The sequence below is a fragment of the Colletotrichum truncatum genome (assembly GCF_014235925.2).
Source record: "Colletotrichum truncatum strain CMES1059 chromosome Unknown Contig_0009, whole genome shotgun sequence".
NCBI lineage: Eukaryota > Fungi > Ascomycota > Sordariomycetes > Glomerellales > Glomerellaceae > Colletotrichum > Colletotrichum truncatum.
Genome location: NW_027222406.1, coordinates 1,518,030 through 1,544,014, shown reverse-complemented (window position 1 = coordinate 1,544,014; position 25,985 = coordinate 1,518,030). Strand labels below are relative to the sequence as shown.

General features: G+C 54.4%; 6 protein-coding genes across 6 annotated transcripts; 4 read left to right on the top strand and 2 right to left on the bottom strand.

Moving 5' to 3' along the window:
• Positions 1-2,711: 2,711 nt before the first annotated feature.
• CTRU02_212938 (uncharacterized protein) lies at positions 2,712-4,139 on the top strand (the record flags this gene model as incomplete). The annotated part of the gene is made up of 1 exon (XM_036721504.1): positions 2,712-4,139. One exon carries the CDS (start codon positions 2,712-2,714, stop codon positions 4,137-4,139), a length of 1,428 nt encoding a protein of 475 aa, XP_036586673.1.
• A 1,524-nt stretch (positions 4,140-5,663) lies between these two features.
• On the top strand, positions 5,664-7,221 carry CTRU02_212937 (UV excision repair protein Rad23; the record flags this gene model as incomplete). Its single annotated transcript, XM_070205940.1, has 7 exons — positions 5,664-5,681; positions 5,781-5,828; positions 5,917-5,989; positions 6,044-6,123; positions 6,178-6,548; positions 6,577-7,045; positions 7,096-7,221. The coding sequence occupies 7 exons, from the start codon at positions 5,664-5,666 to the stop codon at positions 7,219-7,221; spliced, it is 1,185 nt and encodes a 394-aa protein (XP_070060333.1).
• A 1,261-nt stretch (positions 7,222-8,482) lies between these two features.
• Positions 8,483-10,381, bottom strand: CTRU02_212936 (myb-like DNA-binding domain-containing protein; the record flags this gene model as incomplete). The annotated part of the gene is made up of 1 exon (XM_036721502.1): positions 8,483-10,381. The coding sequence occupies one exon, from the start codon at positions 10,379-10,381 to the stop codon at positions 8,483-8,485; it is 1,899 nt and encodes a 632-aa protein (XP_036586671.1).
• Positions 10,382-10,895: 514 nt separating this feature from the next.
• Positions 10,896-13,547, top strand: CTRU02_212935 (E3 ubiquitin-protein ligase BRE1; the record flags this gene model as incomplete). Its single annotated transcript, XM_036721500.2, has 5 exons — positions 10,896-11,084; positions 11,407-11,550; positions 11,599-11,659; positions 11,713-13,322; positions 13,374-13,547. 5 exons carry the CDS (start codon positions 10,896-10,898, stop codon positions 13,545-13,547), a joined length of 2,178 nt encoding a protein of 725 aa, XP_036586670.2.
• Positions 13,548-13,958: 411 nt separating this feature from the next.
• Positions 13,959-14,915, bottom strand: CTRU02_212934 (DUF1183 domain-containing protein; the record flags this gene model as incomplete). Its single annotated transcript, XM_036721501.1, has 1 exon — positions 13,959-14,915. The coding sequence occupies one exon, from the start codon at positions 14,913-14,915 to the stop codon at positions 13,959-13,961; it is 957 nt and encodes a 318-aa protein (XP_036586669.1).
• Positions 14,916-20,328: 5,413 nt separating this feature from the next.
• On the top strand, positions 20,329-24,485 carry CTRU02_212933 (ABC multidrug transporter mdr1; the record flags this gene model as incomplete). The annotated part of the gene is made up of 3 exons (XM_036721499.1): positions 20,329-20,887; positions 20,944-22,209; positions 22,258-24,485. 3 exons carry the CDS (start codon positions 20,329-20,331, stop codon positions 24,483-24,485), a joined length of 4,053 nt encoding a protein of 1,350 aa, XP_036586668.1.
• Between the last annotated feature and the right edge of the window lie 1,500 nt (positions 24,486-25,985).

The following is a 25,985-nucleotide window of genomic DNA, read 5'->3' as shown; positions in this document are numbered from 1 at the left end:
CAACAGCAAGAGAACACCTGCATGGAGCACGGGAGCTTTCGCTGCGACGCCAGAACGCCTGACGGACAATTGATGGATTGTCCAGTCTGATTCATGGAAGCAAGGGAACTCTGACGTTTGGCAATAGGACGTTTGAACGGCGTCAAAGAGGACCGAAAATTGTGTCTGCACACCCCTCACATGGGATGCAACCATAGCCCTCTGAATCCAGCCCAAGTCCAGCCTTACCCTGTGCTGAGCGAGCTGCTAGTGTCCTCCCTGGACACGTTGTCGAAACCATGCCAAAAAGGACAGAATGTAAACAAGCTAGAACAGCCCAGAGCCTCACTTTCATCGAGCCTACGGGTGTCCCCAGTGGACTTAGTTGCTCGACGCCCGTCAGTCCGCCTCCGCATCGTCAAAAAAGCCATGGCGACGGCCGCTCGGCGTGGCAACGTCACTGCCTCTTCTTGGGTACACCCGGTCGCATGTCGTGAGGAGAGAAACACGGCAGTCGATGCCACAGCGAAGCTGAAGTAAAGAAATATCACGTCCGTGCTAATCAACAAACCAGGCCAGGGATATCCACGCAAGAACGCTCCCACTTCCTACTCTGGTCTTATTACAGACAGCTACCTATATCAGAAAGAAATGAGCGATGGAGGCCAGTAAACGATGCAATCTAGAGCAATGGTAATAACTTGGCTGCCTCTGTCTTCGCAGTGCCATTACCGCGGCGTTTGCCGACTGCCCGTTTGCCTATTGTCTGCTGTTGCTTTTTCTGAATCCCATTGTGGCTGGCGACAACAGTCGTTGCTTTTTTGGAGGGGTCAATTGGCAGGATGATGGATATCCCCTCTCCCTTCTCACGCCATGTCTCTAGTCTGTTTTTTCTATCGATGCTTTACATGGCGCTTGTGGCTTCATCCTCATTAATCTGAGTGTCGCGGCCAATCAACCCCTCCCGAAAGCCTCAACCGCCAGCAGCTACCCAGCTCTTCGTAGTCTCAGCTACGTCGTCAGGGTGGTCCATCGCAGCGACACTCGACACAAGCCTCGACCCAGCAGCCACGAGAAGGGCTGTCGAGGTACAATAGAGTCGACGTAAATGATTGGGAAATCTAGTTTGATTAACATAGGCACACAGCAGCTCCTAGTCTTTGGCATGCACTCCCTCTGCTGGGTTCTACAAGCCCAAGAAAGGACAAGGTCAGAGAGTACATAGCCGTCGCATCGTCCGGTCGTCATCCAATTCGCCTGCCTCCTCTGTGCACTGGCAGAAGCATATCATTGCAGCGACAGCGGCAGCGGCAGCGGCACTGCTGGTTGGGACGACAGAGCCCTGCATTTTGCTCTCCTGCCCTTCAAATATATTTCCCCCTCTGCACTCCAAATTGTACGACATCTGTCTGTATCTGCAAAAGTGCAGTCGGACGCACATTATACAAGGCATAGCAAAGCGTCAGCAGCCCATCACAGACCACGAATCATCTCGTCACCGGGCCTCTGTCCCCTGCTGCCGCGGACTCCCAGTCTTGGCCCAAAGTTACAGTCCCCAGTCAGGGAAAAAAAAAAAAACCAAAGTCTCCCAAACCAGGCCGGACTCTGTCCCAAGAGCACACACCCCCCGGCACGGACAAGGGTAGCTGCCAGTGTTTCGTTCCGAGCACCCCACCACGGCATCCCTCCACTATCCTTGTCATTACCATCCTCTCATCCACTCGTCTCTCACTGCCCCTTGAGTTGGGTCTTGTTGAGTCCACCGAACGGCCGAGGCGTGTGCGTAAGGTACCTTACACCCAGAGCACCTACGCTACGAATAAACTCGCTTGGTCTGCCGTCTGCCCACGCGACGCTGGACCTTCTAGTCCCAGTCCTTCCTCCACTTCGACAGGGAATACCATCGACCCCAAACCCAGGCACCGCACACACAAAAACGCGTCCTCGACCGCCTGCCATACTTTATCTGTTTGGCTCCCAGGTTTCGTTCTTCGTCTCCTCTGCTTACACCTACGCCTCTTGCCCACCAACCCCCATTTCCCCTTCTCACCAACTACTATTCTCTCGTTAACTTAACCTCGAAAGCTTCGCTTCAGCCCATCCCGTCAACAACCTGGCTTGCTAACGGCCCATCCTTGCGACCCCAGACCTGAAGTATCTCATCTTGTTCCGTACAAGAGCCTCGCTACCCATTGCCCGGTATTCTATTCGTCGCATAAGCAACCGCCTGTATCATCTATTCAACCTGTGGAGAGTTTCTATGCGGAGCTCTCTTACAGATCGAATAGCCATCATTGCCCATGTACACGGCTGGTCGACCGCGCCCCCCAACTATCTCGTTCTTTCATAGGCGTCCATCCGGGAAACTCTCGTCGACTTGTTACTTACACCAACCGGCATCTCGTGACCGCCTTGCCTCTCTGTGGTTTGCTGCTCATCGAATAAGGTAGTCTGCTTAGCCTACCTACGCTCCGCAGGGCCACTCCAGTTTCTGTTCAACTCGTCTGCAGAGCTGTGAGCTTGACGGTGATCACGATTCGGACAGGCCTTTGAGCGTTTGCATGTAAACCGGCATTGAAGAGCAAACAGATTCTGATACCCACCGGTCTCCGGCAGACCCATCGCAACGCAAACCCGTCTTCCTCATCTGGAACGAGGCGGATACTCACAACAGAAAAACACCATTTCAATTTACAGTCTAGTTCTCGGCTTTGACAGCCCCAATTTCGACCATGGGTTTGCCTCGAGCTCTTCCAGTCGTGGCTGGCGTACTCGCGCTGATCGCCACCATCACGATTGTGGTCATCCATATCGTGCTCGCGATCCACATTACCCAGGCGTCTCCTGTGAGAACGTCATCAATTTTGTCTTCGGTTATGGAAACCATCCTTCTGGTGGTTTTGGGATGGATGTTGTCAGCAAACCTGATTTTCAAGCTCCGGAATTCCTCCAAGCGAGTCATCAGCGCCATGTTTGGCGTCAGCGTCCTGGCATGTACTATGGCTACTGCGGCGTCGGTTGCCACCATGATTTGCCTCGGCAATGCGACGAGGAACCTATCAGACTCTGTTCTTGGTGCTAAGCAGACGAGCTTTCTCATCGCGTCGTCCGCCGCTCTTGGCCTTTGTTTTGCGTGTCAGCTCGTTTTCATCGTCATTCACTTTGTTCTGGCGCGCCTTTCTGCCAGGGAGGAGGCAGACTCTTACAGCAAGGACGAAGAGTCGAGAAGATCACCCACGGTACACGTCAAGTCAATCCCTTACAGCCGTACTTCGCCCACCTACGAAGGCAGGAGCCGGTCTACTTCGATGGGCTCTCAGACGCCACCTCCATCGAGCAGTGGCCGCTCCGCAACCGAGACGCTGAGCTCAATTCGCTCTTCTCTTTCAAACGTCGTTCGCCCCATCTCCTCCAGGACTCGCCTGCTCCCGTTGAGGGAAAAGCGTCGGGCGGAGTCGATCGACTCGAACCACTATCGCTCTCGGTCAAGCAGTGTCAACGAGGACTCGTCATTCGATTCTTGGGACACCTCGTCGGTTGACATGCAAAGCCGTATGACCGTACTTGGCACATCTTCCCCAGTCCCTGGCGGCCGCTTCCTGGAGACAATTCCTGCCAGCCCTACTACAAGCCGCAGCCCGAGTCCTGGTGCGCCACTAGACACGGATTTGGAGCCTCCACGTGCTCCCCGTAGGAGCCGCAGTTACAGCCCCGTGGGATCACTTCGACGTCCAGAGCCTGCTTTTAGCATGGAGTCTGCCAGTGAATCCCACATTCACCCTCTGTTCCGGTCCGATTCACCAGACCCTCCACCCATGGTGACACCTGGCACAATTGTCACGGCGGCGCCCGACGCTTGCCGGGTCATCTCGGACCGGCAAAGCGTTCGCCGAATGAGAAGCGGCAGTCTGCCCTCGGGTCCCAGTCCTCTGAGTCGTACAAACAGCGTTGAGAACTTCTTCCCCAATGGCGAACCTGTCAAGGAGGAGAAGGCGGAGCTCGAGTCGCCCCAAGAGAAGGACGAGGATCCGACCGAACGACAGATGACACCCCCGATCCCGGAGTGGATACTGACCGCCGGAGCCCGCACGAGTCTTCACGGGTACCAGACCCGGAAGCATCGGGTCGAGGACGGGGATGGTCCACAGGAGCAATCATAATGATGATGAAGAATAAGAAGAAGAAGAAGAAAGGGGGCAAGGCCACGCCAACTACGCGTGTGCCTCTGCCCCAAGAAACAAAAGGAAAGGATAAAGAGCTGACCCGGCGTGGTCCCTCATGAACGACTAATTCCTATTTCGTCCTCGGTGACAACGAGGAGTACAAACTCGGGCGGTGATACCATATTTGAGGATTTTATTTTCTTTGTTACAGCGTGGCGTTGTCCTAAGAGATGAGGAGGAAAAAGAAGAGTCGGCTGGCGAGAGAAGCCACCGACGCGCTAGAATAGCTACAGTAGCTACAACAATTAACGAGTCACATGAAACATTTTCTTCTTGCAACAATGACCTGATGGACGATGGCAGAGCCACGAAACGTCGTCGCTCGGCTACGGATCCTTTTAAGTTTGGCTGATGGGCCAAAGAAGGGATAGGCGGCGGGGCACAAAGCTGCTAATCGTTCTTAAGTTGGCTTAGAAGGATGAGCGGATGCTTCGACAGATCTCGGATCATAGATGATCCCGATAGATTACCGCTCGGTCCGGTAGCGTTGGTCAAGATGCAGAGGCACTCAACCTTACGTCAGCATTTGCTCCCAGCTCCGTTCTGAGCGGTCCTGCAAGCAGATGGATGGGAGAGGTAGCCAGCTCAGAACTCAGACGCAGCTGTGTGATATCATCCGTGGTGGTCGCCTGAAAGCGAGAACACACATAGTGTCAATAAAGGTTCCTATACAAATCTGCAACAACGGCTGTGTAAGCAATCTAGAAGTAACCGATACATAAGCCTGCCGGCTGTCGCACCCCGCTTTCTGTGGCTGCGAGATAAAAAAAAAAATCTGCAGGCTGTCTGGGTTGGATGAACGAATGAGTTGAGGCGCAAATCAGAGCAGAGGCTCCCAAGAGTGTGTGCCCTTCCTCGTCCAATGGTTTCCAATGGCTTCCCTAGCAGACCGGGCTCCTCATACTCGCCTCACCCTGCTTGCCCCAGGTTGTGCAGTAAATGTTGCCTGCACCGCCACTCCTACTACAACGAAAAAAGTTTAGCTAGGCAGGAGCCACCCGACCGCTATCCGGACACTAACCAGTTACCAGTGCTCCTAGGAACTTGCCCAAGGCAGCATTAGAGAGAACGTTGTGACTGCTCGGTTACAGTGGGGCAAGAGCGGAACAGCACCAAACCACTGACCTCAAAACATAAGAGAGAGAGCGTAGAGCCCAGCCCATTGGAGCCGCCTCAGCCAACCAACCGCCCGCCGCCTTCCCCCACTGCGCGGCAACCAAACACTGACTTCAGGTCACCACTTACCTTCGTCATCTCCATTAATTCTGTGCTTGTCCTTCCCGCGCACAACAAAACCTCTGGGTGACGGATTTCCCATCTTTCACCCACAGCTTCCGGTGCATCACATTCCAGCGCAACTTCTACCCCCCTAAGCTGTACCACAGCTTATTTCCATCACTCCAACCCTCTCAGCCCCTCCTTCTGTGATCGCAGCCTTTTGCTGCCCTGAAGCTGGACAAGATGAAGGTTACCTTCAAGGTATGCAGCTTCAGAGTGATGCGGCCCTTCGCATTCCGTCTTCCTCCACTGGGCGACTGGCCTTTGAGCTTCAGCTGACAATTTTTGCCTTTTCTACAGGACTTGAAGCAGCAAAAGTTTACGCTCGATGTCGAGCCCACCGACCTTGTGTGTTTACCCCCACCCACTTCCGCCTCCGAGATCCCCCTCCGCGGCTGCCTTGCGACACCAGGCTTGAGACTAACAGGATACGCAGATCTCTGTTGTCAAGCAGAAGATTGCCGGTGAGAAGGGATGGGATCCCAAGGATCAGAAGCTTATCTACTCTGGTGAGTGGTCTTGCGCAAAACAACTGCGATAACGCCGGCTGACAGGGATTTTAGGCAAGATTTTGAAGGACGACGACACCGTCGAGTCCTACAAGATTGAGGAGAAGGGCTTCGTTGTCTGCATGGTCAACAAGGTTCGTATTCGTTGAACCACTGTCCAGCCAGCGGAGATGCTAACTGTCCAACAGCCCAAGGCTCCCAAGCCCGCTCCCGCCGAGACTTCTTCTGCTCCCGCCGTCCCCGCGACTCCGGCCCAACCCGTAGCCGCAACCCCGGCTGCTCCTCCTGCTCCGGCAGCCCAGGCTGCTGCCCCGGCGGCGGTCCCCTCTACGCCGACTCCGGCTGCTCGCAACACGGGCGGCGACGCCGGCAGCAATGACCCCTCGATGGCCATGGGCGCCCAGCGCCAGGAGGTGATTGCAAACATGGAGGCCATGGGCTTTGAGCGTACCCAAATTGACGCTGCCATGCGTGCTGCCTTCTACAACCCCGACCGCGCCGTTGAGTACCTGCTTACCGTGAGATTGGACCGTTCGCTAAAAGAGGAGTCAAGCCATGACTGACGTACGATAGGGTATCCCCGATAACATTCAGGAAGAGCAGCAGCAACGCCAGGCTGCTCCTGCCGCTCCCGCAGCTGAGCCCGCAGCCGGTGGCGGAGGCGACGACGGAAACGTCAATCTCTTCGACCTCGCAGCCCAGCGTGGTGGCAGTGGTGGCACTGGCCCTACTCGTGCACCTGGTGGTAACTCCCAAGCGGCCGCAGCTGCCGCAGCCGCCGCCGCCGCGGCTCAGGGTGGCTTTGGCAACTTGGACTTTTTGAGAAACAACGCTCAGTTCCAGCAGCTGCGCCAGGTTGTTCAACAGCAGCCCCAGATGCTGGAGCCCATCCTCCAGCAGCTCGGCGCTGGCAACCCTCAGCTTGCCCAGCTGATCGCCAATAACCCCGATCAGTTCCTGCAGCTATTGGGCGAAGAGGTGGACGATGACGTTCCCTTGCCCCCTGGTGCGCAAGCTATCGCCGTTACCGAGGAGGAGCGCGATGCCATTGAGCGGGTAAGCTATCCAGAGGGTCTGATTTCCATTAAAACACTAACGAATCTTAGTTATGCCGCCTTGGCTTCGACCGTGACGCCGCTATTCAGGCTTACTTCGCTTGCGATAAGAACGAGGAGCTCGCGGCAAACTTTCTGTTCGACCAGCCCGATGACGATGATCCTCCCCAGAACTAAGCCAACTTGGAACGACTGCATGACAACTCATTCTACGACAGACACGCAAGGCTCAGGGATTAACCGGACGGTGTTGGCTTTGGTAACACAGATTTAGGGAGAGACCGCAGGATACCTTGTCCAGGAGGATTGAAGGTTTTCAACGTCGAGGCCAACAGGGCGCTCCATTATTCGCAGAGGAGGTAGATTTTTGTTCCCTCTAAGTTGACTTGGGGGGCCACAGGGCGATCGATATGCGGGAAACGAATTGACGCATATGTGGTCGAATGCTACTCGGTTGCAAATGCACTTTGTCTGTTGACCGGGAGTGCTCCTGTTCTGGCTCGGAATACAGCGCGGCGTCGGTTCCAGGTAGCCAGGCTATAGGCAGTGCCAGGTAATTCAACTTTTACGTGCCATTCATGCAATCACCCCTGTGACATCTTTGTTGAAAGCAAACTGCACACAAAGGTACGTTCCTGTGAGGCCAAATCCAAATTTGGCCTCAAGTGGCCTCACATTGGACTTGGGTATGGTACGTACATCGACCTTTGCTGCCTGAATTCATTTCTTCACGGGTATAAATGCTCATGTCGCCTCACACTCTCTTGGTAGTTTCTTTCTTCTTCTTATTCATACTTACCTGCTTTGACGATCCGGAGATCAAGAGAACCGGGTCGGGGTGAAGGGGGGACCTGCATTGCACATCGCGGCCGTGCCCGTCACCGTATGGTGCTCCCTGCGAGGGCCGTACAGGGCTTATTTTTGATTTCTTGTACCATCTTTTTCATTGTGTTTCACTGCTGTATGCGGTGACGCGAAGAAGAAGAAGAAGAAGAAGAAGAAGAAGACGACGAAGAAGAACAGGCTCCGGAGGTGTGCCGTTTGGAGCCACTAGATTCACAGGTGTGTCAAAGGACCAATGAGGTGGGGATCGTTAAGGTGAAAGACGAAAGTAATAATCGCCAAGTAAGTGATTGATTGATTGACTTTGTCTTTTCTTATTGTTCTGTTACCCTAGTGAGTGAGGGTAAAATGTGTCCCAAGGTACCATCCTGTGTGTGTGGTCTTTTCGCTGCTGTAAAATACAATTACCAACGCCGCCTGATGCAACCGAGCTCTCGGAACTGTGCTGTCCGCGTAGAGCCAATAATAGGGTATCTGTCTCCTAGCCGCCTGAATCCCACCCTCCGTTTGTCTCTCTCTCTCTCTCCCCCCTCCCCTTGCCTGTGCTCAAAAGCAATCTTGAGCCGGGAGCCTGTCCCGTAGACTCACCCCCTTATCATCTAATGATCTCGCCGCGCATGTTGTACTCCACTGCCTTCTTCTTCGCCTTGCTTGCGCCCTTCTTCTTTCGTCCGGCGTCCGGATCCATGTTTGTCTCGTCAATGGTGATCATGCCATCGGCGTCGACAGTGATCTGGGGTCCAACACTGGCCTGCGGTCGCGGCTTGTTCTTGCCTCCGCCGGTGGAAGACTCGCCATCCTCAAAACCACCTGCGCCGTCGACGGGGTCTTCGAGCGCCGCCTTCTTCCTGGCATTGATGGCATCCTTGGCCGCCTTCGCCTTTGCCTGCTCCGCGTCGAACTCAGCCTGTTGCTGGCGCTGAGCGGCCATGATGGCCTCTACAGGCTCGTACTCCGCCTTGGTCCACGTCTTGTATTCCTCGAGATCGATCTGGAGCTCCTTCTTGCCGACGAGGATAGCGTCGATCCGCGCCGGCGCGTGGCGCTCCTCGCGGTTGAACTTCATCTTGACGTGACGTCGGTTCTTGCCGGGGAACATGCCGCTGATCATCTGGAAGTCCGTGCCGAACATACGCAGTCCCCGGTAGAACAGCTCTGTCTCTTCCTCCGTCCACACGTTGGGTCCCTTGAGTTTCGAGCCGGTACGATAGCTGTTCTGCGTCGTAAGTGTCGTGAAGTCGTTCTCCTCGATCTCGAGCATGTCCTCGGCCGCGGCGTCGGCGATAGCGTGCCGGTCGAGAGCGAGCGAGTTTTGGTCCACCACGATCTGGCCGTCGATGATCTGGAATTGAGGCCCGGACTGGCCCATGCCACCGCCGCCACTGGCTGGTTTCGCCTTCGGCATGGGGACGGGCACCGGCGTGCCCTGGCCGCTGCCGGTGGTTGGTGCTGGCGTACCGCTCTCCGAACCTACGTCTTCTGATCCGTTCCTCTTGTTCTTGAGCCTCTCTCTGGCTTTCAGCTGCTTATCGCGGTGTCGCTGTAGAAGTTCATCGTGCCGACTGAATTTTTTTCCGATGCGGAGGTCTCGTGTCAAGTCGCCCATCGTGAGGACGCTGAGATCGGCCTCCTGATTTTCGGCGTCATCTGGTGTTACTGAACGGGCTCGGCGAGAGGATTCCCTTCTTGGCATTTCGGTCGCTCCGTCCTCCGCCCCGTCCGTAACGGCGCCGTCTTCCGCCGCCTTCTTCTTTCTCGGTCGGGCCGGTCGCTTCTGGGCCTCACTGCCATCTTCCGTTGTTGCGCCATCATTCTTTTTGCGCTGTCGCTTAGGCTTAGGGGCTGCGGACCCGTCTCCCTCTTCAGTCTCGTCGCCAGGTTGAGGGGCTCTTTTCTTGGTTCGCTTGGCCGGGGCCTTTGTAGTCTTGTTCGCTGTGGGCGCTATGATGCCGTCGGCCTGCGTCTCGATAGATGGTAGCGCATCGGTGCCAGAGGGGTCAGTGGCAGTGGCAGGGGGGGTTTGTAGCTGAGCGGGCGCCGTGTCGTTGGGTTGAGTGGTGGAGGTCGATGGCGGGGTCTCCACCACAGGAGTAGTCGGTGCCTGGGTCGAAGTTGCCGGGCTGCCAGTGAATTCGCCCGAGTGCGTAGTATCCTTGAGGGTGGGATCTTCCTGTGCTGTCGGTTTCACAACGGTTGAAGATTCAGGTTGCTGTGACTGTGGCGTAAAAGCCTGTCCCACGTTCGGACTCGTTGATGGCGGGGTATTAGGTGACTGGGTCGCCTCCGGTTCCTCCACTCCAGCAGTGTTAACGATCTTCTGCGTCGTCTTGTCGTTTGAGACGGAAGGAGCCTCTGGCTGCGTCGCTGTTTCCGTGGCGGTCGACGACGGGGCCTTTGGCGGTTGCGTCGAGGCAGCGCCAGGCGCTCGAGGACGGGCCTGGGGCATTTTTGGCTTGAAGGCCATGCCTCCCTTTTTTTTGAACATTGAGCTCATGATGGCGGTGGTATCGAGTGTCCTCTGGTTATAGATGTAAGAATAGCCTCATGGCCGGACCAAAAGTTTGTTGCAAATCGTCGTGGTCGGTTTTGTCGGAGAAGAATTGGCTCGCACAAGACTTTTGAAGACGGCCGCGGGACAAAAAAGTGACTGATAAAGTAGATTAGAGGGACCCCGATGATTAACCGAAGGGTACATTTTGCGCGGGGCGCCTGACTGGCCGATAAGCAGGAGGCAGCCCCATCCGCGAGCGTGACGCTAGTCCTGTCTGGGACGTGCCGGGCTGGCTTGATTTGAACGTGAAGCGTCGGCGTTCAACCTCGAAAATTCAACTCCTTACCCAAGGATTCCATCCCCCTTCGTCCCCGTGAATCCGACTAGTTCCGACCGTCTCGACACCACGCATGGCCCGAATCAACGTGTAATCACCCTCTGGCTTTTCCATCCAGTCACGCTCATCGCTTTTCGCCGCCTCGGACGCATAAGCTGTCTCAGCATCTCTGCCTTTCTCATGCCTGTAGCGACTTCAGCCCCAACTGCCTCGCCCCGTCCGTCCACCTTATCCAAGATGGAGGACAGGAAGAGACCTCCCATCAGCACTGCTGAGGATCTCGCTCCTCCTAGCAAGCGACATCAAACCGTCAATGGAAGCAAGTCCAAGGGCGATAGCGGCGATACTGCCGAGGAGTATTGGATCGAGGTAAGTGTCACGAGACACAGTTTCCCAACACATCAAGTTTTCTCAACAATCAATGGAACCCCACGCGATCCCCCTCTGCCATCAACGGCTGCGCGACATCACGATCATCGACAGCCACTAGCCACGCCCAACACTGGCGGATTGCCGTCGACTGGCCTGGAATGGCCTTTCGGTCGGCTTCCGAGGGCGACGAGGCTGGCTGACGGCATTCCGTCTCCCTGTCTTCCACGCATCCGATTCCCTCCCACAATGTCTGCCTCTGCACACAGTCGCATGACGCGAAATACATATGGAAAAGGCGCGAAGCTGATGATAAGTTCAGAATTACCAAAAGGGCGCCATATACAGGCAACTGCAAGAGACCAAGAGGGAGAAGGCCGACTTTGAGTCACGCGTCGAACAATTGCAGAAAAACCTCGTGTATCGGGAGGATCACATTCGCATCATCGAAACATGGTGGAAGCAGGTCAGTTTGATTGATCCCTTGATTCAGTGCCTGCGCTGACTGTTGCAGGTCTTGGAGGAGATGGAGCAGCTCGTGGATCCCGCGCTACCACCACCATCAGGCCCGTCAAGTAAGTTTCTTTTTCTCAGCCCAACCTAGTTTGATACTGACTCGAGACCCAAGACCCTCCGTACATAACCAGCACGCATTTTAAGGACAATGATGAGTTCCAACGACACCTGGACGACACCGCCTCAGATATCAAGAAGCGAGCCGAGGCTGTGCTCAATCGGATCGCAAGCGCCAGGGGCCAGATTACGCCAAATATCGCCGATTTGGAAACCAGGGTTAACAGCCTTCTCGCCCAACAAAAGGATTATTTGGTGAAACTCGACCGAGCTCACCAGGAAAATGAGCAACTATCTGAAGATCTCAACAAGGCCAGCCTCAGGTTTTTCAAGGCTGAGAAGCGCATGGACAGACTAAAGAGTGCTCAAGTGCAGAAGCTTGAGCAGCAGTTCATCGCCAGCGCCAAGCCAACAATCGCCGGGGGAGAGAATGGCAGCGACAACGCTGAGGCAAACGGCAATGCGGCTGAGGCCTTGATCAAGTTTGAGGAGGCATCTGCTGTTGTCGCAAAGCAGAAGGAGCAGTTGGAGGCTGCACAAGCAGACATCAAGACGCTGCAGGAGGAGAATTCGGCCCTCAAGTCACGACGTGAAGGTCTCACCGATGAAGACTTCATTAGGACCGAAGTTTTCAAGCAGTTCAAAAGCCAGAACGAGGATCTCATCAAGAGGGTCAATCACTTGGAAGCCACAAACAAGCAGTTGAGAGAAGAGGCCGAGAAGCTGCAGTCCGAGCGAACAGCATTCCGGACCAAGCTCAACGACGAGGCTCAAATGATTACTTCGGATTTGGAGCGACAGGTTGAGGAGCGCGACGCAGACTTGACCCGAATCCGAGCAGCCCGAGACGAATGGTATGCCAAGGCCAACATGTTGGAGACGCGAGAGAAGGAGGAGAAGCAGGCGCACCAACACCTCAAGGAGCTCACGGGGGCGCAGGAGGACCGGATCCAGTCGTTGGAATTGGAACTGCAGCGATTGAAGCCTGCCGAAGACCAGCAGATGGCAGACCCCAACCCCGAGTTGGACAGCCTGCCAGCGGAGGAACTGCTGGCCAAATACAAGAAGCTGCAGCAGGATTTCGAGTCCATCAACAAGGAACTTCCCGCGCTTCAACAAGCATACAAGCGATCCATGACTTTGGCACAGAAGAAGGTTATGGACTTTACCGTCCTCGAAGAACGAGTTGCCGCAGCGCTTGCCGAGAAGCAAAAGGTCGACCAGAAGTATTTTGCGGTCAAGAAGGACGCCGATATGAGGGACCGTGAGCTTGGTGTACTTCGAAGCCAGAACCGCAAGAGTTCTGAAATAGTAGCTCAACTGAAGGAGGTTGAGGCGCAACATCGAATCTTGATTAGCAACCTCGAGAAGCAACTCTCGGACCTGAAGCAGGCAAATGCGGCCATGGCTGCGGAACACAAGAAGATGGAGACGACCAGCTCCGACGCTGCGCGCCGGGTTGATTCGTATAAGAACCAAATCAACGAATTGACGAACCTCGTCAAATCTCGGGACGCAGCCGTCGCTGCAGCGCGAGAACGGACGACTACTCAAGAAGCCGAGGTGGAACGACTCAAGGTGCGCGCAGACATGGTCCAGAAGGAAAGAGACGATTGGAAACGCAAGGCGTTGAGCAACTCGTCGGAAGAAGAGGAAATGCTTAGAGTAAGTCAAACCTGCCCCTTTTACCCAAACACGGCCATCTAACGACGATAGACCTTCGCACTATGTACTGTATGCCGCAACAACTTCAAGGATACGGCTTTGAAGACGTGTGGCCACCTGTTTTGCCACCAGTGTGTGGATGATCGAATCAGCAACCGCATGCGAAAGTGCCCCAACTGCTCACGGGCATTCGATCGGTTGGACGTCATGTCTGTACACCACTAGCCTCGTAGAGGATTTTTTCGCTTCGCTTGAATTTCTGGCTCGTGCGATACGAGAGCCTGAGAGCCTCGACACATGGGCTGTAATTTCGATATCCATCGAACATGTTTGCGCAGTTTGGAGTTTGTTTCGCAGCAGGGGATTTCATGGTATGATACCTCGGGGGTCCAGAGGATGCTTGACTTGGAAATGATGTGTTGTACTTTTACGTGTATGGAAGACGGCCTGGACCTGAGTATGTACATACTATCACACCCCTTCAGGGGCTTTTCTTCAAGAACAGGAGGCCAGACAGGGAGGGGCGATGGATGTACGAGAGCTGGGTGTACAGGATAGACCTAGAAAGTCGCCTTAAATTAACCCGTTCAGATAACCAGCTGGTTCAAATTTGCTAAATCATAATGATGCTGTGGGCTATCTTCTGCTTGTAGACCCGAAACCGGTGCTTTCACGACGCGCCGACGAGCTAGAGGAGCTCGTCGATGACCTGGAAGGACCGGCACCCCAAGAGCTGCCGCTACTGTCGTCGTTTCCCCAGCCTGAACCGTAACCCCGTTGATTTCTCGCGCTGTTTCGTCCATGATAGTACCCAGCACCGTAACCCGCGGCGCCACCGGCCGCTGTTCCGCTCCAGAATCCAGGTCTCCAGCCCTGCTGATTTCCGGCCTGCCAGCCTGAAGGTTTGTTGCCAGGGTAGGGCGGCGGAGGGTCATTGTTATCGGGGCCGAAGCCGGGATCCCATCCGCCTCCGCCTCCACCTCCTCCTCCACCACCGCCGCCTCCACGGCGTTGACCGGCTCCGGCCCTCCGATTCTGTGCACCTGCAACGCACGCCGAGTAGACGATCCAAGCCAGAACGGCGAAGAATAAGATGCCAAAGAGAATTGCACCCCAGTCTGACTCGTCGCCACTACCGCTACCTCCACGGCTCTTACCCAGGTTGGGATACCTCCGCTCACCCTTCTCCGTGAGCGCAAGACGGTACTCTACTCCGCAGCTCCCTTTAAGAACGTACGGGTCATCGCGAGAGGAGTAGCCTTCACAGACAACGTCTGTCGAACCGAGCTTCAGCTCCTCTGGGAGGGAAGCTACACAAGACCACTGGATGTCCTCGGAAGAGTATCCAGATCCCTGGTTTGTGCAGCGCATGACGTCAATGTCGTGCAGTTCGCAGATGGCCTTTGAGGAGATGCATTTCAGCTGGGGGGCGGCGGGCACGCGGCGGTGAGTTGTCTTTGCGCCGCTGCCGCGGAGTGTGAGGGACTTGACGTCCGAGAGGAGGATTGCATTCTTGGGGACTTTGGCTGCTGCTGCTCCCTTCAACAGGGGTAACAGCGAGATGGCCAGAGATAGCGTAAGCGAGAGTTGCATTGCCCTTGTCTGCATGCGCCGGCGTGAGGCTTGCGCGCTTTTTTGATGGAATGTCGGTGCAACACGATGTGTGTATGTGTGTGTGTGTGTCGCGTTCGGAGTTGAAATGAGACCCGTTTGGCGGGGGTTGCCTGAAGAACTCTTGAGAGAAGTGGCCGCGTCACGGCATACGATGGCGGTGTTTCAAAGGATACCTGATTTCCCTTATTTTGGGGGCAGTTATTCTTGATGTAGGCAGTTCTGGCCACGTAAGGTTGGACTTAGAGTTAAAAGGACAGATTTGAAATTGGGCCAGGTAGCCTCCTCGGTGTGTTCCGTATGAAGAACGCAGCAAAAGTATTGGTGACTGTTGTTCTTCGGTGAAGAAGTGGCGCGTATCGAATGCATGTGGCGGGCGAGTGATAATGAGCCACCTGTACTTTGTGGCGTGTGGCTTACCTAAGGCAGAAGAAGAAGAGAAAAGAAAAAGGCAGCCAGCCAAGTCCAGTGCAGTCTGTGTCTTCGAGAAAGCCAAAGCCAAGCTTTCAAGGACCAAATTGGAAGTACACGACTTGGCAGTTGGTCACTGCTGCGCAAGCGTTGCGGATCGCCAAGACGGGCCACTTTTTACCTTGCTGATTACATTTGCCCCCTTGCCCTTTCCAGACAATGACTCTGAGGGTATCTTGTGGCGGGGTGTTGCACCGCACGGGAGGTTTAATTCGTGGCGATCGAGTTTCTATATTACTTACTCCCTCTTTCTCCAAGCTTCTTCCTTGGCGATTCATGTTGGCACACATCGCATCGCGGCGTGACTACAAGCAACGCTGACCCGTCAATCCAAGATTTTATCACGGAATCGCCGCGTGGTTCCTCAGCATCCCTGACGACCCTGATTTCTGGGAACTCCGCTGGTTCTTGCTTCAACCACCGTTTGATTTCCCACTTTTGCTCGCTTTCGGTTCACGCTCGCTTATATCCGCTAGACTCGCTTTGCCACGGTTTCCCACCACCATTGTGGCTTCTCCTTTTTCTTGCCTTCAAGATTAGTTTAATGGGGCTACACGGTGGGAATATCGCTAAAGAGTTCTGATGAAGAACAGGAAACAAATGACCAGACTATGCAGGCGAGACAGGCAGTGAGATTCCTCCTTCGTCTTGCTCTTCCTTCAGCCGTATAGGGGGCGCTTACAGCGGGACCGGGCTGAACCAGGCGCCTACCGAGTCAGTTCGTCGGGATATCCGCGATGAGTTGTCTGTCACATCCACATTGTCTGCTGGGTTGATCTGAAGCTGCTGACGGTCCCGCAGGCTTCGGACGATGCCAAACTAACTCCAGACGTCGGCACCGAGAGCGGCTCGGCAGCTGCTATCTGAAATAGAGCCGTCACAGACTATCGACGACGGTTGTCAGTGCACTTGTTCGAAGACACCTGAGAAGGCTGGCCGCGGGCACCCTGTTCAGTAAAGCTTTACATGTTCAAGGAGTGCCTACGTAATAAAACGGACATGTAGCTTCGGAGACATTACAAGAATACTACTTCAGCCCGGTTGCTGCCTGCTGGTTGACCTGCCACGGCATGTGTCAACGGAGCCAAGCCGCGGGACCATGCATGTCGGCGATCAAGGCGCCTCTTTCAAGCCATGGAGGGACGCGGAACGGAGAGCACCGGAAGATAACGATACAGGAGTGACGCAGCCTTCCCGCCGTCCTCTACTGCCACGGAAATCCCGGTGTACGTACATTATTCATCAGTTGGCTGGACCCAAAATGTTGGAGGCAATTGATTCACTCCTACCGACATGTCATAAATCGCTTGAGGCTGTCTGTAGTTACTTGTTTTCTAACGTGAACGGGCGCTTCATGTACAGACGAGGCAAGAATCAAATGACCCAGCGGACTTTTGAAGCGGACTTTAAGACACGCAACGGCGAGATCGGGTAAGCCGCGGGATTTTACGGCTTGAGGCTCAACTGCCCCTCGCCTGCTATGCTCAGGTAGGTGCAAGCAGCCTCACCAAAAAGATGGTGTGTTTACTTCAGGTAGAAGCCTTCGTCATGGCCGCGTAGCTCTGCCGTTGTTGGATGCTTCTGGGTGTAAGTAGTTGTTTGAGGGGCTCAACGGCGTCTTTTAGCGTCCCGGGAGACCATCATCCTACTGACCGCTTGCTTTGTGGATCAGGAGGGTTGAAACACATGGTCGCTTGCAGCTCGCATTGAATGCGAGTAAAGCGATTGGGTGCCCCATCAGCCGTACCTACTGAGTAGTACTATAGGCAACGGAAGCACTAAGGGCTAGTTGATGGGTTCCCCTACCGCATAGACTTTCAGTACCTACTGTTATATTACGTGGCATATGGTAACCCCTGTGGGGTTGATAGGAGCCACTAGGCCGGTGTCGTTGGGCACAAGCTTCAGCTGATGAGTCCGTTCTCCTACATGGTACTCCGCAGCAAAGGACATTTCCGACCCGGCGCGCGTGTGCCATGGAATCTACATCTCGGTGTCCCCACCAGTTTAGTATAATGACCTCTAATTGCTGTATCCGTACTCCGAAAGTGTGCGGCAAAAGAATCCCAGGCGTATCCCTGCGAAAAGGGGGGGGGGGGGGGGGGGGGGGGGGGGGGGGGACAAGAGTGCCTCACACGACCTCACAAAATTCTAGACGGATATCTACAACTATACGTCGTGTCTTGAGACGAGGGCCAGCATGCTGCTTGTTATGACCGCACACTTTCCTCAACTGCAAAGAAGCCCTGTGATATCATTCCGTCGTTTGCAAAGTGGAGGGGGAGAGGGGAGAAGAGAAAGCAACTTGATAAGGCATGAGCGCTGATGAAAATAATAATAATAATAACAATAATAATAATAAAATCACCAAATGTTGAGTTTGGCCAAAGGTTTGTGCAAGCTTGCCCATCATTTGTGTCAACATACTACTAGGCGTCCAAAAAGCAATCCGACATAATCTTCGTTAGCCATGGATGGTTGAGCCGACCGGCACGGTAGACCCGCGCCAAACGACGCCCCAAACGGGCCTTATCCGCTGGGTTCTCAAATGTCGCCGATAGGTGACTGACTTATTGAAATCCTTCGTGTGACGCGGGTCCACGCCGCACCGTGGCATCGGGCCCGAGAGAAAACGTTATCCCCGGGGCACACTTTTTTTTTTTGGCTGATGTATCTGGCGCAAAGCCAAGAGCAGGAAACATGGAGAGCGTGGGCACGCTGCCAGAAAAGCTTGGCCAGAGAGGCACTCTCCAGAGAGTAGTCTCGTCGTGGTTTGCGTGAGTGCCTTTACTTTCAACGAACACATCTGTACTGAATACGTCGTATACAAGAACGGCTATCTCAGATTTCGCCCCAAACCTCGACTCCACCCACTCAGGTGTGCTGGAACCGAATCCTCGGATGGACGACACACTGGGGGAAGGAAATGAAAAGATCGGATTTCGGAGTGGTGATGAACTCCGAGGGAGGGGGGCCAGAGAAAGAACCTGGCATACCTGCAAACAGCTAAGCGAGTGCGGCGGCAGGCCTGACTCGACCGGGGGAGCGGCAAGGAGGGCGCCGAGACAGGGTGACGGGACGGGCTTAGGGGGCATTTTCTGGAAGGAGGAAAAAAAAATGCAAAGTAAACAAGCCAGCGACCATGACGTGCAGGTGCTGCTGGGAAGGTTACCTGGAGGTAACCTCCACATTCTATGGACACAAGTAGTTTAGGTTAGTGGTGAATAATTCTTCCGTCGTTGGTTGGTTGGTTGGTTGGTTGATTGGGTGGTGGTCATGTTTTGTCGCTGCAGTCATCTGTTCTTCAATCGGTTCCTCTCAACTATACATAAACTCTCGACTTAAAAACTGTCGTCGCATGTCGGATAGTGTCAGGGCTCGGTTGTAATTGGCCCCTTTCTGATCCTCGAGACAAGCGAGATACGAGGGACATATCGCAATCAATGTCATTGGGCTAAGCATTGACATGGACATCGTCCCCAAAACAAAAAGGAATTTGACATGCACAGTTCCCCAGAAATTTACTAGATAGAATGAGGAAAAGAGTCAAAATGGAAGGGGGAGGGGAAAAAAAAAAAAAAAAAAAGAAAGAGGATACAAAGGGTAAGGGAGAGAGCAAAAGCTGCAACCTTGAGTTGGCTGTACGAATCCCGATCACGAATCCCGTCTCAGGCCCGGTCCTCGTACTTCAACAAGCCGTACTGTTATGTAGCTGATGAGTGCCATGGTACGTACATTTCAAGCCGCAGCCTGCTTAGTCGCTATTACCAGTGCGTACGGAATATACGTACACAATCTATGCTATGTATGAAGCAGAGATGGCTAAGATGTGCGCGCGTCTCAATCGACTCTGTTTATGGCCACTCTGCGCTAGGAAAGATTCGCGCTTTCCTTTTTGTGTCTCCCCGAGATACCTCTATTGCAGTGGATAAGCATAAGGTACCTATGTGTGGAGTAAGCAGAGTAAGCATTTACTAGATCGAGTGGCCGAGTGAGTGACTCGGGCTTGAATTGCGGCGTAAACGAGGCTAGTCACACTTCGGGAAGTTCAGAAAGTGCGAGGAAAGAAACGGGTTGATTGCATCCCGCTGCGCTTTGCTACCTCGTCTCTCATCGAACTGGCCAGTCCTACCTATCTGGTCGTCTGCTACCCCCGGTTGCAAGATACCGAGGGGCACCCCCAGGTCCAAAGGTGGCCCAGTCCACTCTGCACTCTCCATCAAAAGTTCCCACTCCAAGTCCTGGGTCAAGGGTGTCTCTAGTGTACACTATCTCTCTCTCTGTCTTTCTCCCTCTCTGCTGCTCCTTCTGAAAAAGGTACCATATAGAGAGGCACACTAACCCTTATCCTGGCCTGCATCCCGAGTGGGAACGGAACGCCTCTATTTTCTTCGCATTCTTATTAATGAACTGAAGAAGACGACGCCCGTCCCATAGCTTCTTCTGCACGGCCTTTTGTCTGCTTCTTCATTTTGGGACTTGTGTGCGCTTCTGAAATCGCCCGCAAGGTCGATCCCGATCGCTGCAAATCTTTTCTTGGCTTTCGCCATCTCGCCGTCTTTCTCAATTTCCTCTTTACCCCATTCCTTTCTTTTCCCTTACATCCCTCACCTTACCCTTTGGGTTTCCTAGCAGCTGTGCATATACATTCCATCCTTTCTGCGCCGTCATCGAGACAACAGACCACCCGCCGCCACCGCATGCGAAAGGCCTGTCACACAACTCGGGCTCGAGCTCTCGCCCGGCATATACTCGTATAATCACCGGCGGCGACATACGCCACTGTTCGCTTCGTGCCTGCAACCTCAAGCTACTTTCAGACGAAACGTTCGCCAAGCTCGCGCGCTGCGCATACTTGCGCAACGAGCTCGACTTATAACCCCCCCGCTCTCCATCGCTCGGTAGCTTCTGCGAGCAGCTACCAATGGCGACCGAAAACGAGAAGCCTCTCGGCGAAAAGCCGTCAGAGATCGTGGAAAAGACCGCCAGCAATGGGCCCTCGTCCGACAGAGGCTCCTCCAACGGCGACTCGACCGAGGCAGACGTGACAAACCAACCCAAGGAAAAGCCCACGGCGAACAGTCTCGAGAAGGCAGACTCCAAGGTCGTCGTGCCCAAGAGCCCCTCCGATGACCCTTACAAGCACCTCCCCGAGGATGAGGCCACTGTCCTAAAGCGCCAGGTTACCACTCCCGAGGTCAAGGCCGGTATACTGACCTTGTACCGCTACTCATCCACCAACGACCTCATCATCCTCGCCGTCTCCGCCTTCATGTCCATTGCTGTGGGTGCTGCCCTGCCGCTCATGACTGTCATCTTTGGCAACCTGCAGGGCACCTTCCAGGGATACTTCAACACTTTTCCCCCGACCGAACAAGCCAAGGCCGACTTCAAGAGTGAGATGGCCAGCCTGGTTCTCTACTTTGTCTATCTGGCCATCGGTGTCTTTGTCGCACAGTATATCACCACTGTTGGTTTTATCTGTAAGTCCGCACGAGCCCCCCAACAACTTTTGAGTTTACGTCTGATCCACTCCCAGACACGGGAGAGCATATTAGTGCCAAAATCCGCGAACACTACCTCGAGAGCTGCATGCGCCAGAACATCGGTTTCTTTGATAAGTTGGGTGCCGGTGAGGTCACGACTCGAATCACCGCAGACACCAACTTGATCCAGGATGGTATTTCCGAAAAGGTCGGCCTGTCCCTCGCCGCCATTGCGACCTTCATCTCCGCTTTTGTCATCGGCTTCGTCCACTACTGGAAGCTTACGCTCATCCTGCTGTCCACTGTCGTTGCGCTGCTCCTGAGCATGGGCGGTGCTTCGTCCTTCATTGTCAAGTACAGCAAACAGTCGATCGAATCTTACGCCCACGGAGGCAGTCTTGCCGACGAGGTCATCAGCTCTATCCGTAATGCCGTCGCCTTCGGCACCCAGGACCGTCTGGCCAAGCAGTACGATGAGCACCTTACCAAGGCCGAGTTTTTCGGCTACAGGGTCAAGGCGACGATTGGTATCATGGTCGGACTCATGATGACCATTCTGTACCTCAACTACGGCCTGGCCTTCTGGCAGGGTAGCAAGTTCCTCATCGAAGATAATATCCCCTTGTCGGATATTCTGATTATCATGATGTCCATCATGATTGGTGCCTTCAACCTTGGTAACGTCGCCCCCAACGTTCAGGCCTTTACTACCGCCATTGCCGCCGCCGCCAAGATCTACAACACTATTGACCGTGTTTCCCCCTTGGACCCTTCCAGCGAGGCTGGCGAGAAGCTCGAGAAGCTCGAAGGTACAATCCGTCTGGAGAACATCAAGCACATCTACCCTTCCCGTCCCGAGCTCACCGTCATGGAGGACGTCAGTCTCACTATTCCCGCCGGCAAGACCACGGCCTTGGTTGGTGCGTCTGGCTCTGGAAAGAGTACGATCGTCGGTCTTGTTGAGCGCTTCTACGATCCTGTGCGAGGAAAGGTATTCTTGGACGGCCACGATATCAGCACCCTTAACCTGCGCTGGCTGCGTCAGCAGATGGCTCTCGTCAGCCAGGAGCCAACCCTGTTTGGAACCACCATCTATCAGAACATCAGATACGGTCTCATCGGCACCAAGCACGAGAATGCCAGCGAGGAGGAGCAACGGACGCTGGTCGAGAACGCGGCAAAGATGGCAAACGCCCACGATTTCATTACCGGTCTTCCCGAGGGCTACCAGACGAACGTCGGCGAGCGTGGTTTCCTGCTATCCGGAGGCCAGAAGCAGCGTATTGCCATCGCTAGAGCCGTCGTGTCCGATCCCAAGAGTAAGTTTAAACAGTGAGCATGCTAGAGAATCAGGCTAATATTTGCAGTTCTTCTCCTTGACGAGGCTACCTCTGCACTCGATACCAAGTCAGAAGGCGTCGTTCAGGCTGCCCTCGAGGTCGCCTCCGAAGGCCGTACTACCATCACCATTGCCCACCGTCTGTCAACCATCAAGGACGCTCACAACATCGTCGTCATGTCCGCTGGACGAATTGTCGAGCAGGGAACCCACGATGAGCTGCTAGAGAAGCAGGGTGCCTACTACAACCTTGTCAGTGCCCAGAACATTGCTCGCGTCAACGAAATGGATGCCGAGGAGGAAGCCGCCATCGACGCCGAGGACGACGAACTCATCCGCAAGAAGTCCCGCGTCTCGGAGAAGGGTTTTGTTGCAGACCCCGACGACAACATGGCCGCCAAGCTGCAGCGAACCTCGACCTCCAAGTCTCTTTCTAGCATCGCTCTGCAGGGTCGCAAGGAAGAAGGCGAGATCAAATACGGCCTCTGGACGCTCATCAAGGTTATCGGTTCCTTCAACAAGCAGGAGTGGCATCTCATGCTCATCGGTCTTTTCTTCTCCGTCATCTGTGGTGGTGGAAACCCTACTCAGGCTGTCTTCTTCGCTAAGCAGATCACGACCCTCTCCGTCCCCGTCACGGACGCAAACTCGCACCAGATGAAGAAGGACTCCGATTTCTGGAGTGCCATGTACCTCATGCTTGCCGGTGTCCAGTTCATCGCCTTCGTCATCCAGGGTGTCGTTTTTGCCAAGTGCTCCGAGAGACTCGTCCACCGCGTCCGAGACCAGGCATTCCGTACCATGCTTCGTCAGGACGTCTCCTTCTTCGACAAGGACGAGAACACTGCCGGTGCTCTTACCTCCTTCCTTTCCACTGAGACCACTCATCTTGCCGGACTTAGCGGTGTCACTCTGGGAACTCTGCTCATGGTTTCGACGACTCTGGTTGCTGCTCTGGCTCTCGCCATCGCCATCGGCTGGAAGCTCGCTCTTGTCTGCACGGCGACGATCCCTATCCTCATTGGCTGTGGTTTCTTCCGCTTCTGGATGCTTGCCCACTTCCAGCGCCGCTCAAAGACTGCCTACTCCAACTCTGCCAGCTACGCGTCCGAGGCCATCTCGGCCATCCGCACCGTTGCCTCCCTCACGCGTGAGAAGGATGTCATTCGCCAGTACCAGGCCTCGCTGGCTATTCAGCAGCGCGCAAGTCTGATTTCTATTCTCAAGTCCAGCTTGCTCTTTGCGGCGTCGCAGTCCTTCATGTTCCTGGCTTTTGCCTTGGGCTTCTGGTACGGCGGTACTCTCATCGCCGACCTTGAGTACAACATGTTCCAGTTCTTCGTCTGCTTCTCGGCCGTCATTTTCGGTGCCCAGTCCGCTGGCTCCATCTTCTCGTTTGCTCCCGACATGGGCAAGGCCCACCAGGCCGCCAACGAGCTCAAGATCCTTTTCGACCGTAAGCCCACCATCGACACATGGTCGGAGGAGGGTGCTTCGCTCGAGGCCGTCGACGGCACCCTCGAGTTCCGCGACGTCCACTTCCGTTACCCGACCCGTCCCGAACAGCCCGTGCTCCGCGGCCTGAACCTCGTCATTCGCCCCGGACAGTATGTTGCTCTCGTCGGCGCTTCTGGCTGCGGAAAGTCCACTACTATCGCCCTGCTCGAGCGCTTCTACGACCCCCTCTCTGGAGGCATCTATGTCGACGGCAAGGAAATCAGCACGCTCAACGTCAACCAGTACCGCTCCTTCATCGCCCTTGTCAGCCAAGAGCCCACCCTCTACCAGGGCACCATCAAGGAGAACATTCTCCTCGGTGCCTCCACTGAGGTCACGGACGAAGCCGTCGAGCACGCCTGCCGCGAGGCCAACATCTACGACTTCATCGTCTCCCTCCCCGAAGGCTTCAACACCGTTGTCGGTAGCAAGGGTGCTCTGCTCTCTGGTGGCCAGAAGCAGCGTATCGCTATTGCTCGTGCCCTTATTCGTGACCCCAAGATTCTGCTCCTTGACGAGGCCACGTCCGCCCTCGACTCTGAGTCAGAGCACGTCGTCCAAGCCGCCCTCGACAAGGCCGCCAAGGGCCGCACGACCATCGCCGTCGCCCATCGTCTCAGCACCATCCAGAAGGCCGACATCATCTACGTCTTCGACCAGGGTCGTATTGTCGAGCAGGGCACGCACGTTGAGTTGATGAAGAAGAACGGCCGCTACGCCGAGCTTGTCAACCTCCAATCATTGGAGAAGAACAGGTAATCGGACGGGTTCGCCTAGGGTGTTTCTTGTCAAAAGAACTACACGAGTGCAGTGCGTACGTCAGCGGAGGTTTATTGTGTTGTCCCTTTTCCCCCCGAGATATCCGGATCGAGACCGATCCATGTCTATTTTTTTTTTCTCTGCATTTCAGGCGTTATAAAAGATGGACGAGTCTTTGCATAGACTGGCCACACCATTTGCGTGGGCTTAGTTTAGCCATTTTTTCTAGAAAAAAGGGCGGTTTTTATTGTTGACGATGGGAGATTATGATTTCGACGCGTTTTCCGTAGCCCTGGTTTAATGGTCTAGGGTTGAGAAAATAGACTCCCCTCCCCTTTGGTACACTTTATACTAAATTAGACATAATTCCAATCATTCAAACAATGGAGGTTTTCCGTTCGATTAAAAGGGGGGGCCTTTGGTGCATTTTGACAAGTTCTCTTTCACCGCTTACCGGTAGGTGTATTAACAGCTGCTGCACATGTACCACGATGAGAGAGTATCGTAGGGTCTCTTATGTGTGTTGACACGTAGAAACATGTGAAGAAGGCAATGTGATTCCAATCTCCCCCCAAGGCACACGAGAACGCAAGGGGAGTAGTTTGAGATGCTGTTTTATATTTCCATTACGCTGTTGCCCACGTCGCGTCGTCCGTCAGCCTGGCCAGCTCATATCAAGGCAGCTCCTGAGGTCAGGCCTATTTGACTCGGACGGATGATAAGGGGTTGGAAAACTCGGAAGTGGATCTGTCCTTTGTTGATACAGTCAGATGGATATTTATATACATATATATATATGTGTGTGTGTATGTATGTGTGTGGGCAAATGATTGTTACTCGCCGGATTGAGTGGTCAGCCGGTTACGATTACACACTCTGGTTACGAAAGGGCAGAAACGGGTATTTTATCCCGTGGCCTGTGGACTTTTGCTATGAGGAGCATCAGTCATGCACGTCACAGAACCGAAGGCTTCACTGTTGCCGGCGAAACCGATTAAATGTTGTTCCGCCGTCTCGGAAAAGAGTTCATGTCGGTGTGAAGACTAATTATCGCGACAAACACTTGTTGATGCTTATTTGCCATTCAGATAGATCACGTTTAGGCATGACATTTACATTGCGCCGTATAAATCTCAAGAACCGCTGGCTCGTACATCGATGGGTGACCCCATCACTCGCCTCAGTACGCCGGGTACGCCCTGTATACCACAGTTACCGGCGCAAGGCTAATCGATCCTTCGCTCTCTAATACAGAAATAGCTATGCGTTCGGACTCGATCCCGTCGGTCTCCATCAGAGGCTCATAATCAGGTAAGGCCATTCCCGGGGCGAAAGTTCGCACTTCCCCCGCTCGGCCCCGACACGCGGCCATGACACGGAGACTGGGCGGCGCGCCCCGATCCTTCCGGCATGGCTGCGGTAGGACTACCACCTGTTGTTTCCTGCCTTAAGAAGTTATGAATTGAAGCTATCTAAACAGACGATGCTGTCATCTAACGG